The following is a 12,032-nucleotide window of genomic DNA, read 5'->3' on the forward strand; positions in this document are numbered from 1 at the left end:
AACAAGGGCGATAGGGGGCAACCCTGTCGTGTGCCACGGCAGACTGGAAAGAGTTCAGATGAAATGTTATTTGTCCGTACTGAAGAGACGGGGTCCACATACACCGCGTTCCACATTATTATGCAAATTACACTTTGCTCAGATTTTCCTTAATAGTAATGCACATTCAGTCAGTATAATTTTCAAGTCATCAACTGTTAGAGTATAATTCAAATTGTATTGAACAAACCTCCCAATGATAACAGTATTTTTCTCAAATATAAAAAACTCAAAATGCAGTGTTCCAAATTATTATGCAGAGTTTCAAAGTCTCAGAGTTTCAAGATATTGTATAGGCTGTAAAGAACTAAAAATAGTCATTTGTTGAATTTGCAGCATTAGGAAGCCATATTTACTGAAATCAAAAAAAGTTTCAACCAAAAACATCTTAACAGGTCAAGTTACATGTTAACATAGGACCCCTTCTTTGATATCAACCTCACAATTCTGGCATCCATTGAACTCCATCTGGCATCCATTGAATGAGTTCTTTGATTGTTTCTGCTTTAATGTCTTATCAGGATGCCATAATAGCCTCCCAGAGCACCTGATTGGATGTGAACTGCCTTCCACCCACATAGATCTTTTGCTTGATGATGCTCCAAAGGTTCTCAATAGGGTTAAGGTCAGGGTAAGATGGGGGCTAAGTTCGTCTTCTCTGATGAGTCCAATTTTCAGCTTTGCCCAACACATGGTCGTCTGATGGTTAGACGGAGACCTGGAGAGGCCTACAAGCCACAGAGTCTTGCACCTACTGTGAAATTGGACTCATCAGAGAAGATGAACTTAGAAGAACCTCCAGTCCGCTTTGGTTCAATCCTTATGGTCTTTTACAAACCTCAGCCAGGCAAAGTACAACGTTGTCCCGGAAGAAAAACTTGCTTCCTTTTGCTCTGACAATGTTCCCCAACTCTGAGAAGTGTTTTTTCCAGCAGGGCAATGATCCATGCCACACAGCCAGGCCAGTAAAGGAGTGGATGGAGTACCACCAGATCAGGACCCTGTCATGGCCAGCCCAATTTCGAGACCTGAATCCCATAAAAAACCTCTGAAATGTGATCAAGAGGAAGATGGATAGTCACAAGCCATGAAAAGAAGCCGAGCTGCTTGAATTCTTGCGCCAGGAGTAGCATAAAGTCACCCAACGGCAATGTGAAAGACTGGTGGAGAGCATGCCAAGACACATGAAAGTTGTGATTTTAAATCAAGGTTATTCCACCAAATATTGATTTCTGAACTCTTCCTAAGTTAAAGCATTAGTATTGTGTAGTTTAAAAATGAATATGAGCTTGTTTTCTTTGCATTATTCGAGATCTGAAGACACTGCATATTTTTTGCTATTTTGACCAATTGTCATTTTTCTGCAAATAAATGATCTAAATGACAATATTTTTATTTGAAATTTGGTAGGAATGTTGCCAGTAGGTTATAGAATAAAACAAAAATGTACATTTTACTTACCAATAAATAGCAACACATACCAATAAATAGTAAAACCAGAGAAACTGATAATTTTGAAGTGGTCTCTTAATTTTTTCCGCGGCTGTATATGCCTAGAATTGTGGATGCTTCTCTATCATTTCTTACACTATTGTTCAGTTACTCACTATGGGTTCAGTAACTTACTAGGGTTTAGTTTTGCAAATATTTCAGTAAAAGTTAAAAAAAAAATTTGAATTAAATAAAACAAAATAAAACATATTATTGTACGGGAAGTTTAAAAATATTGGAAAAAAGTTTCACTAAATATCGTGTCAGAATAACTTAAGTCCATGAATCATATGTTGTCAATGTACAAGATTTGGTGGGTTACCCTTGTTGGGTTCCTTCCTTGTCTTGTAACGTGTAATGAGAGGATTTGTCTTATGCACAATCACAACAATGTGACAATCACAAATGTATGCTAGGTAATGGAAAAATATATCCAGGTGGAAAAATGCCTTCAGGCACACCATTAGGTTATATTTTATATTTGTTAGTAAGTGTTTTAAATATCTTATTTTGTATTTATTAGTAAGTGTTTTAAATATCTTACTACCACAGCAGTTCATCATTTTAACAAATATCTGGGGTCTACAAAGTCCAAGGTTTCTCCAAAGATTTACATATGTGATATATTTTATTTCAGTTAAATAAATCACAAGGTGCAAAAAAAAAAACCTTATCTGCATTTTGCAAATATTCATGGGGGAAAATGACAAATAATTGAACCAAAGACAGAATCTAGACATATGGCAGAAATCTCAGATTCTTTAGATAACTACCCATTGTTTTTCTATACCTTCAACATAGAATCTTTTAAAATTGCCCTTGTTTCATGGGCTGAGTAGAATAGCTCATAAGAACAGCATTTTAAGATGTGGTCTCACACCACCCAACCATGACCATTCACAAGGACTCCAAAATAAGCAATGTAAAGTGTTATTCTGACCACAGTGCTATACCTCCTGTAGCTCCTTCACCCAACATCAACACATGCCTATGCAAACTTTCACCATTAAGGTTTATAGCAGATCTGTACAAATCAAAACAAAAGAAACGTATAAAGCAATAAGTTTAGTATAGTGCTGCTATGAGTCCATTGAAACATCAACTAAATTCTGATATTCAATGACACTTTGGAACCTTTGTGGTTAAGAGGACATATTGCACAATGGGATTAAGACTGTCAAATCTTTACTAGAGGATATTTACCTCGTCCTTCCTGTCTCAGCCACAGGTCCCCACCAACCTGTAGCAAGCTACAACCTGTGCTGAAGATTAGCATTGATCATTGAGTGGATGCACTAGCGTGCACTTAACTATTTGAGGCATACAACACAACGTATGAAAGGAGAGGAAGGAAAGTGAACATAAATCAATTGACATATTACTATTAAAATATCACAATCTCTTGGAGTGAGAAGAAATGGCTCTAAGCCCGGCCTACTGCATAGAACAGGACATCACTATCAACCTAACAGAGTGGACATTGTTTAAAATAAGATTGTTCTGTAACAGTACCATGTAGAAGTAACTACAGATGAAGAGTTAAAGAGAATCTTTTTAAAAAAAGGTCCTCAGAACGCCTGTGTGCTCATGTGCATCATCTCTGAATAGAAGAGTCCCTCGGCAGAGATGGCGTCACCTAACCCCACTGTCCGCAGAGGTTGTTTGCATACTAGAACAGGGGTCAGGTAGAAGGTGACGTTAGCACGGTGCCAGATTGTGACTGGCTGATTGGGATTGAGATGAAGTTGCTCCCTGGGCTCGCTGTGTGAGCTGTAGAACTCCAGTGGGGCTCTCAGGGTCACCTTACGCACATCAATGGTCTGGATGCCACAAGCTTGACAGCTAGCCACACGTGCCCCAGCTGCCACTGCTGCCATCTGGTTGCCCCAGTATCCGTCCACAGTGGCTAAGATGTGATAAGATAGTGTGTGGAAATGGATGCGTGTAAGGTCAGCCTCGGAGCTGGGATCACTGCGACCGTGCTGCTCCAGAATCCACAGGAGGATGTCACTGACACGACCCACATCCGGTGAGCCGACCCAGGCCTGCAGCTCCCAGTGTGGGCCTCTGGCCGCCTGGGACAGGAAGAGCAGCTCCTGTTCGTTCAGTCCGATGGAGTTCACTGTGGGTAGGACCTGCTAACAGAGCAGACAGTATGACTGCATGTCACGTCTAGCACACATTTCATGAAAGGAGAAATGACTCAGTTGGACGGAAGCTAGACCTCCACATGTACCTCTTGCAGTATGCTGCTCATGTAGTCCTTGTCGGTCATGCTGGCCAGCTCCAGGTGAATGGGCACCTGGTTGCGTAAGTCAGAGATGGCCACCACAGCCTTGACACACAGAAAGAAACAGGCATCAGTTACACTCTTCCTCTTATAACCTTTGCTACTTTCAAATCCAGCTTACACTTAAAGGCTTCAAAAGAAAAGCTGACATAATTGGACATAATTGTGGGCACTATACACAGGGCAAGGTCAGCAGAGCCTCTAAAGAGTGTCTGTGTGTCTGTGTTTATAAAACAGGTGGAATAGTCCTGGTACTACTGCTTGCAATAGAACATTACATCCAGATGAGTTATATGTCAATTCATTAATTTCCTTGTTTTTGAAAGGAAATCTTAATGTTTAGTCGAAATAGCCTAATGTGTACAACATGACCACTGCACAAGGCCAGAACATGATCATGGACGTATTTAATGAATCAAAGGCCCCTGGGCCCTCCAACTGTCTTGGTGAAAATACTTGGGGCTAGGCTTAATATTCAGGGCTATAGCCAAGAGTGATCGGACCTAACAGAGCCACTGGAGCAGACAAGGCATGAGTGTGATTGTATAATAGATTATTGGGTTAAATGTAAGCATTTTCTACAGTGCAAAGAGATTGTTTGTGTTTTAACAACGTTTCACTTATGACTCCTGATCCATACATTGTCATCATCTTTTATCAATAAGTTTTTGTTGCTTTCGCCCAGCGTGCAAAAGTCTCGCCACAAGATACGTTTTTGCTGAATAATAGCAATGTTGAACAAAAATGACATTTTTGTCCAAGAGTATAGCAGCAACTCTAACCTCTTTGAGCCGTTGCTCCCACAGCTCCTTCCCCATCCCCTCCATCATGTGCAGGCCAGAGAGAACCACCAGGTCTGGCTGGAACTCTTCCACGCTGGCAGTCAGAGTCTCCATAGCACTCATCTTCCCATTGGACACATCATGGGAAAAGATGAAGCGGTTAGCTTGAGGTGCCTGAGTCATACCCCACTGTTCCCCTTGAGGACAAAGAAAACATGGCATTGAATTGTTAAACAGTCTTTTTCTAAATCAATTATAAAAAGCAGTGGGTTTGGCTTCAAATGAATCCCATACCTGCTCCGTACTCCAGAATAAGGTGGAACTCATCTGTCTCTTGAAGGGATTCTGGAGGAACTACAATCTGATCATCCAGCAACTCATGCAGTTTAGGTCCAACAGGTCCACAGAGCAGAACCTGAGACAAACATCCATCAATTACACACACACACACGTTTTCAGAGCCTTCCAGGTTTAATCTTAGAATTAATTAAATTCATGTTTTTCCTCATCAATCTACACACAATATTCCACAATGACGAAACAACATTTTATAAAACTTGTGTTTGCAAGTAAAGACAATTCTGCCTCTGCATTTGCACCAATATGTTAATAATCTATACAGTCAAATGGAAATTTCAGTAAATTTATTTTTCTCCACATGGAATCGTATACCCGTGTTTGATCTTTGATGTAAGATCACAAGAGTATACAGAAAACATGTGGCAGCTTACCATGAGCTCAGGGTAGGAGGCGAACTTCTGTCCCATCAGAGCAGCGTTCCCTCCCACATACAGCTAAACACATAAAACATGATTGAGAAACAGAGTGCTTTAGTGACTCCTGCTAACACAAGCAATAGTGCACGCAAAACTTTAAAACACAAACCTTTATCTGCCAAACACATTCTTTGGGCCGTCCTCATGAGAGACAGTTCCATCATAGCGTTTGATGGTTTCCGTGACTGTATTTGATGATACATTAAGGTTCTCAAAATGTTCTTAAAGTAATGATGGACTCTCGTTTCTCTTTACTTAGTGGTTCTTGCCATAATATGGATTAGTACAGTAGTTGTATTAATAGGGGCTTGTTTAAACAGCACCAGTTCCCTTGTCCAGGTTAGAGTGACCAGCTGGAGGAGCTAGAGGATAGCATATCTACATCCACCTTCTCCTGGTACAAAAACTGCAGGGGGCCCTGTGTGTGTTGTGAGATTGTTTCATTTATTTATATTTATATTATTTTCACAGGAAACAATTGAAGAAGTTGTGGAGACTTTCCTACCTTTCCTAGTAAGATGTGCTGTGAAGGGTGACAGGTTTAGAATGCTGCTACAGACTAAATATGTTCGACACATGTGTTTGTGTTAGGGTGAGTTGATGCTATACTAGCTTAAGGTCAATATATGGCTCCTTTAGGTTAGGTTGTAGATACCAACTCAGGAGGAGAGTTAGATATCCATCTCTTGTATGGTCAGACTCCTGGCTTTGGCCTTGTGTGCCATCTGTGTGAGAAGGCTGTTCTGTTCCACCTACCTAATATGGTCTGAATTCAAGTCAGAACCATTTGATATGTGTGACCTGGAATATGAGAAGGTCAAGAGACGAACACATGGGACCCATACATCAAGTCCGAAGCTTGATTTTGCTAGGCAAAGAATTAAAGTTGCAAACAACTAGATACTGAAATGTGCCAATAAGTGCCCTTTTCAAACTCCTGCTGTGTGTGAGATGAGCTCAGAGAGAGGGGAGGGGTGTACGGCCACAGGGGTCTGGACCTGAATTTGTATTGCATTCCAGAGGTGACGAGTATAAACTTGTGGGGCGTTGACAAATTCTTCATGTGAAAGGTCTACTGACAGCTGGTGTTGAAACATTCAAGCCTGACAAAAGTGTAATAAAATGGAAGAACAGAATGCTGCTAAGAAGAGTCAATAAACTGATAATTAACTTGTTTTTACATTTATATCAAAAGAGATCAAGGCTAGACTGACTGCATATGGTCAAATTAAATAATGTAAGAGTTTGGGCAATTGATTATGTGAGACGTGTACTTGAGAAATGGCAGGACAGACAGGAAGCACAGTTGCAGATATGCTTCCTGTCTGTCCTGCCATTTCTCAGGTACACGTCTCACAGTTGCAGTTGCACTGATTTTAGTCATTTAAGACGTACGATGGTCTGGAGAATAACAATATTGATGCAAGTAGCTCTACAGCTACAGCTCCACGTGCTTGTCTGGTTGGACTCCTTGGAGAGAATCCTGTGCCCAGTTCGAACGAGAACTATAGCAGGAACACTTCTTATCAGCTACAGGCCAGCCAGGACTCATGACACTGAAGGATGGGCTAAATAATTGAAACATCCTTGTAATGCAGGAATAGAAAAATGGATGCAGCTGAAATGCACTAAGTGCCTGCATAACTTACATCCCTATGATGGTCGTCAGACAATACACAATAATCTGAATTACCATGAAGCAGAAACTTGGCGGCGTGTGGCAGAGAGAGCCATATTGGCGTGTGGTAGAGAGAGCCCTATTGGCGTGTGGTTGAGAGAGCCGTATTAGCGTGTGATATAGTGCGCCATATTGGCGTTTGGTAGAGCCATATTGGCGTTTGGTAGAGCCATATTGGTGTGTGGTATAGAGAGCCATATTGGCGTGTGGTAGAGAGAGCCATATTGGCGTGTGGTAGAGAGAGCCATATTGGCGTGTGGTAGAGAGAGCCATATTGGCGATGAGTAACGAAGCATGGGAAGAGATGCAGAGATGGATCCAAAAAGCAGAAATCTACATGCATTCAAAAGGCAGAAGCTGAAGAAGATGATTATGCCACTAGTTTCATTGACAACTTCATGCTTTATTCCCGACCCAACCTGGATCTTGATACAATTGGATCTCACAGGGACAATCTGCTGAAGTCAGAGCTTCTAAGGCCCCCTTTACACGGAGTCTAGTTTCACAGTTTTTCACACGAATCGAATCTTTTAATTCCGTAAGTACGGAGCCTGGTAACGAGAGATTTGCGTAAAGACCGACTGTAGTACATCCCCCACGCCTCTTGGTGGCGCTTTAGCGCTGCTACAGACAACTGAAAAAACTTGAAAAAACTTAGAAGAAGACAGGAGGACACGGGTAAACAGCCAGTAAACAAGCTACAACTAGCAACGTTTAGCCTAACCGCATAGCCTACATTTAATCTGCACAGTAATACATTATGGTGGTTAATAAAATCGGTGGTCAGAGCAGACTATAGGTTATGTTATTCTATTTTCTATTGATGATAAAGAGTCTGGAACAGTGCAACATGACATGAGATGTAGAGTGAGATGTAGAGACAACAAGTGTTATATATATTGGTTGGAGATCGTGATGGGATCACGTGGGACATTGACGTCATCAGGTTGCGTGAATCCGTGCACACGAACACCAGCCCCCGTACCGATTCAAATCGACCCACTTTCTACCCCCGATTCGAATCGTTGCAGATACCATGTGCGGATAGAGAGTGTTCGTCTAAATGATAGGGCTATCTGTATTAGTTTTAGCTGGGACGCAAACAAACTCGACTCCGTGTAAACTAGGCTTTAATGATTTCAAATAGATAAGCAAGCTGTGATGAGAACATTTGGGAAGCTGAGCCTGGACCAGCTGGAAAAACTAGTCTGCGGTTCTGGGAAACCAGATGCCCCTATCCCCCAACCAACTGCTGCCGACAGACAATTGAACAGCAGCCCATATGTTACTGCATTGATTGATGAACATTTGGGATTTGATTTTCTTGTTGCCATGGTGATGAATGAACTGTGATTCCATCTAGCCATCCAGGTCAAAACAGAATCCATAAAGCATTACGTAGTCGCGAGAGGTGTCGCTCCCTTTCCACCAAAGTTATATAGTGCAATACCAGGTGTGCTGTTGGAGTGGCAGAGGCGCCATTCTCTGTATAACAAGTCAGTGTACCACCAAGACGATTCTGAAGCTGTTATTTTAAGGTAAACTAGTTAAATCATATAAGACAAGAAAAAGTCTTCCACGATATGACACCCTTACCTGAGCACTGGGGTCCTCTGCAGCGGCCTGTGCAATACCAAGGAAGATGTCCTTATCCGTGAAGAAGCGCTCTGCTGCTGCACCCCTCTCCATGAAATGAATGAAGGCTTCCATCAGATCCTTTTTGGACTGCAATACCTCATGGTCACAGCCTCTTCCAGGGTCAAGAGCCAAAGCTTCAAGTAAATCCACACCTGACACCACCACGTCAACACAAGCATTCACTCTGGAAAAATGAAAGTTAGATGGAAAAACTTTTTTCACCATAACTCAAAGAGACAAAAACATCAAGTGCATTATTGAAACCAGAAATTTACCCAACAGCAATTCTTTTCCACTGATGTGCAGGAGCAGAGATGATAGCGTCCCACGCAGTTGCAATTGCGTGTTCAAAACTGGGTTCATTGAGTTTGGCCTCCTCTACATTCAGGGTGGTGGAGCCATTGGGGAATGGTAGGGAGAAGTAGCTCAGTACATGATTTGGCAGGTTTGAATGAGTGTGGTAGAAATAACCCAGAGTTAACGCAAACACTGCTATGACTGTAGCCGTCTTCCACATGCTTCCACTGTATTCTGTAACACAATGACAAATGCATAAAATAATATAACTTATCGCTGTCTTACTGACCAAAAATGCGAATTAGTCATTGATGTTCCACTGCATTTATTCATTAATGTACATCGGCCATTTCACCTAAACGACGAACACATACACATAAGCTGTCACGCATCCAAACGAATGAGGAAAGACACAATTTGAGTTGGTCGATATGCTTCTTCAATTGACGTCAGCTTATCACTGGCCTTACTTGCTTAACTACTTGCAACCTACTTAACGACACTTGATTTAACGTTACAGGGCAAACAAATAACAACTCTATTAGTACTAATTGTTACAAAAACAGCTGGTAATCTTCGCTATTCAACATTCGCATGAACAAACGTCAGTAACCTCGCAAAGCACAGTTAGCCAAGTAAGTTAAGTTTGTTAGCACAAGGTAAAGCTGGGGACCAAGCATGGATTTTATCTTCGTCTAACCAGCGTTGACATTGATCAGATGAAGTAGTCGTAATATTGTTACCTGCTGCAGTTCACTGGCAGGACACGCGCGATATTACTATTTGCACGGTGTTTCAAGAAAGCAGTTAACGTTAGTGTAACATGACGTTACCATACAGTGTCAGTTAAAACGTGCCGCAACATTAAACAGAAACGACGAGGGGATGACCATTCCTGAAACGTCATTCGCCTTCATTTACGCCGCCATATTGGAAAGCAAGAAGGGGTAAGATTACTTCCGGTCAACATCCCTTCGGTGAATGTGTCGTGTGTTCGAAATGTAAACAAGTCCTGTGTAGGCCTACTGCACGCTTCTTTCCAACCTAGTATATAATATAGTATGCATGTATGACAATTGATCAGAACATTCTAGGAGCTTTTTACCTCAGGGTTTAACAGAGGGCTAACCTCGTTGGTGTTTACAGATAACACTTCATAACCGGTTTGTTGAGTTTCTTGGAGTAAAGGTAACTCATTAGGACAAAACTGAACAGTGATCCAACAACAACTAAGGTTTTGCATTGCAAAGATTCAAGACCACCTGAAAAAGTAGTCCAAAGATTTAACATAACATTACTATCAAATTATTTTAAATTCAATTAAAATGTATACATCAATCAATGATAATAACATCCCTCTTACGTTATAAAATGTCCACATCCCCCCAGGATCAAATGTTTTGCTACAGGAGAATGTTTTCCTGAAAAGCACAAAGAAATACATTACCCTAGTAAGACAATTTATTCACGTTTATTAACCTTTGCAAATATCTTTAAATCTTCTTCTGAGGATGAAATGATATGCTGCCATTATAAAAAAAAATATTTTAATGTACATATAGAACAGAGTTTTCCCTTCAACCACAATTACAAAATATTGTCAGCTATATGGCAATGCTCTTGCTGTTTGACTTTTTTCGAGATGGGGAGCTTAAAAAGATTTCAACTTTTGCATGATGATCACGTCTGAAGTGATCAGCTCCATGGATGAGCATAGAGCATTTAAAGGACCAATATGTCATACTGACACCAAGCATTTAAAATCGGTAGGCTACCGCATTCCAAATTCAAAATATTGGAGAGCGTTGCCTCACAGATAAAACCAGACTTGACAGATATGGTCCTGGGTACTGTTCGGCGACGCTCGCTAAGCGGTTTAGCGAGCTAAATTCCAGGCTAAAAAAAGACAACACCGCTTTAGCGAGTTCGCCGTAGCAACTTTTGCTCAATAACCATGGCAATTAATCGCTTAGCCCTAGCCTGCTCCAGGGCAGGCTAAGCAAAGTTTAGCTGGCTAAACTTGCCACACCCACGCCAAAAGGAGGGATCCCATTGACAAGGAGTCATATTAATAGTTTGATTAGCGTAGGAAGAGTTCTTTGCGATCGCCAAGAAGATCCATTTTTCCATCATGATGAGTTCTTGTATGAGTGCTACCGATCCACCCGACAAGGAATAATTAATTGAAAAGACCTTCTCGAGTCAATTATTGCATACACCACCGTCGAACATTGAATGTCTTCTATTTTTGTAATGTCGGCGATGCGGAGAACAAAGCACTTATAATTATATGACATTGGTACAGTTGATAAACCAGAAATAACTTTCATTCGCAGCCTGAGACGTGATTTTTAATTTGCACATGAATAGCCTAAAGTTTTCTTTGATCCCAGGAAATTTGAGCACATACCTATATCCATTACGGAGGTATTGGCTAAAGTTGTTTTACCTACTTCAACTTACATCATTGCAAACGTTTAGTTTTGCAAACGTGTCTAGTTTTTGTGCAGTAGTGAATGGTGGATGGTGGAGGTGGATGGTAAGGTGGATGCATGATAAGAAGAGAGAAATAAACACAATTTATTTGCATTGCTTCAATTTAATGAATTTCTCACATATAGTCATTTAGCAGACGGTTTTATTCAAAGCGATTTAAAACTACAATTCTTACAAAGGTGAGGGGAGTTGACCCGAAGATCTACTGCATGCAAGTCATATGCTCTACCCGCTGCACCAAAGTCACATGTTTGGTGTGAGAAAAGATATCACTTCTTAGACAGCCTATAGACAGTTTCTTTAATGCTGTCGTAGTCGCAGCAGAGTTGAATTTTGACATGATTATGGTCTTGAATTCTTCATAACGCATTCATGGTCATATCCTGCCTTAGCGGAGAATTTTTTTTGCCTTTTTCTTTGAGTTTAGACCAGGGGCGAGTTTAGGCTATTTTTAGTGGGGCCATGGCCCCACCGTGAGATAGCTTGGCCCCACCTGGCTCAGCACATTTTAAAAATATTATATTATGCGAAAATCTTGCTCTGCC

At 41.1% G+C, this 12,032-nt stretch overlaps 1 protein-coding gene across 2 annotated transcripts; it reads right to left on the minus strand.

Moving 5' to 3' along the window:
* Positions 1 to 2,162: 2,162 nt before the first annotated feature.
* adpgk (ADP-dependent glucokinase) lies at positions 2,163 to 9,908 on the minus strand. Of its 2 annotated transcripts, none has more exons than XM_080841888.1 (8): positions 9,735 to 9,908; positions 8,970 to 9,225; positions 8,653 to 8,878; positions 5,334 to 5,396; positions 4,897 to 5,017; positions 4,603 to 4,799; positions 3,767 to 3,865; positions 2,163 to 3,665 (listed from the first exon to the last, which is right to left on the minus strand). In XM_080841888.1, exons 2-8 carry the CDS (start codon positions 9,209 to 9,211, stop codon positions 3,099 to 3,101), a joined length of 1,515 nt encoding a protein of 504 aa, XP_080698014.1. In that variant the 5' UTR covers positions 9,212 to 9,225; positions 9,735 to 9,908; the 3' UTR covers positions 2,163 to 3,098. The 2 variants fall into 2 exon arrangements, with proteins under 2 accessions (XP_080698014.1, XP_080698013.1); XM_080841887.1 differs by having other exon boundaries at positions 2,163 to 3,668.
* Positions 9,909 to 12,032: the final 2,124 nt, after the last annotated feature.

The sequence above is a fragment of the Sprattus sprattus genome (assembly GCF_963457725.1).
Source record: "Sprattus sprattus genome assembly, chromosome: 7".
NCBI classification, from domain to species: Eukaryota; Metazoa; Chordata; class Actinopteri; order Clupeiformes; family Clupeidae; genus Sprattus; species Sprattus sprattus.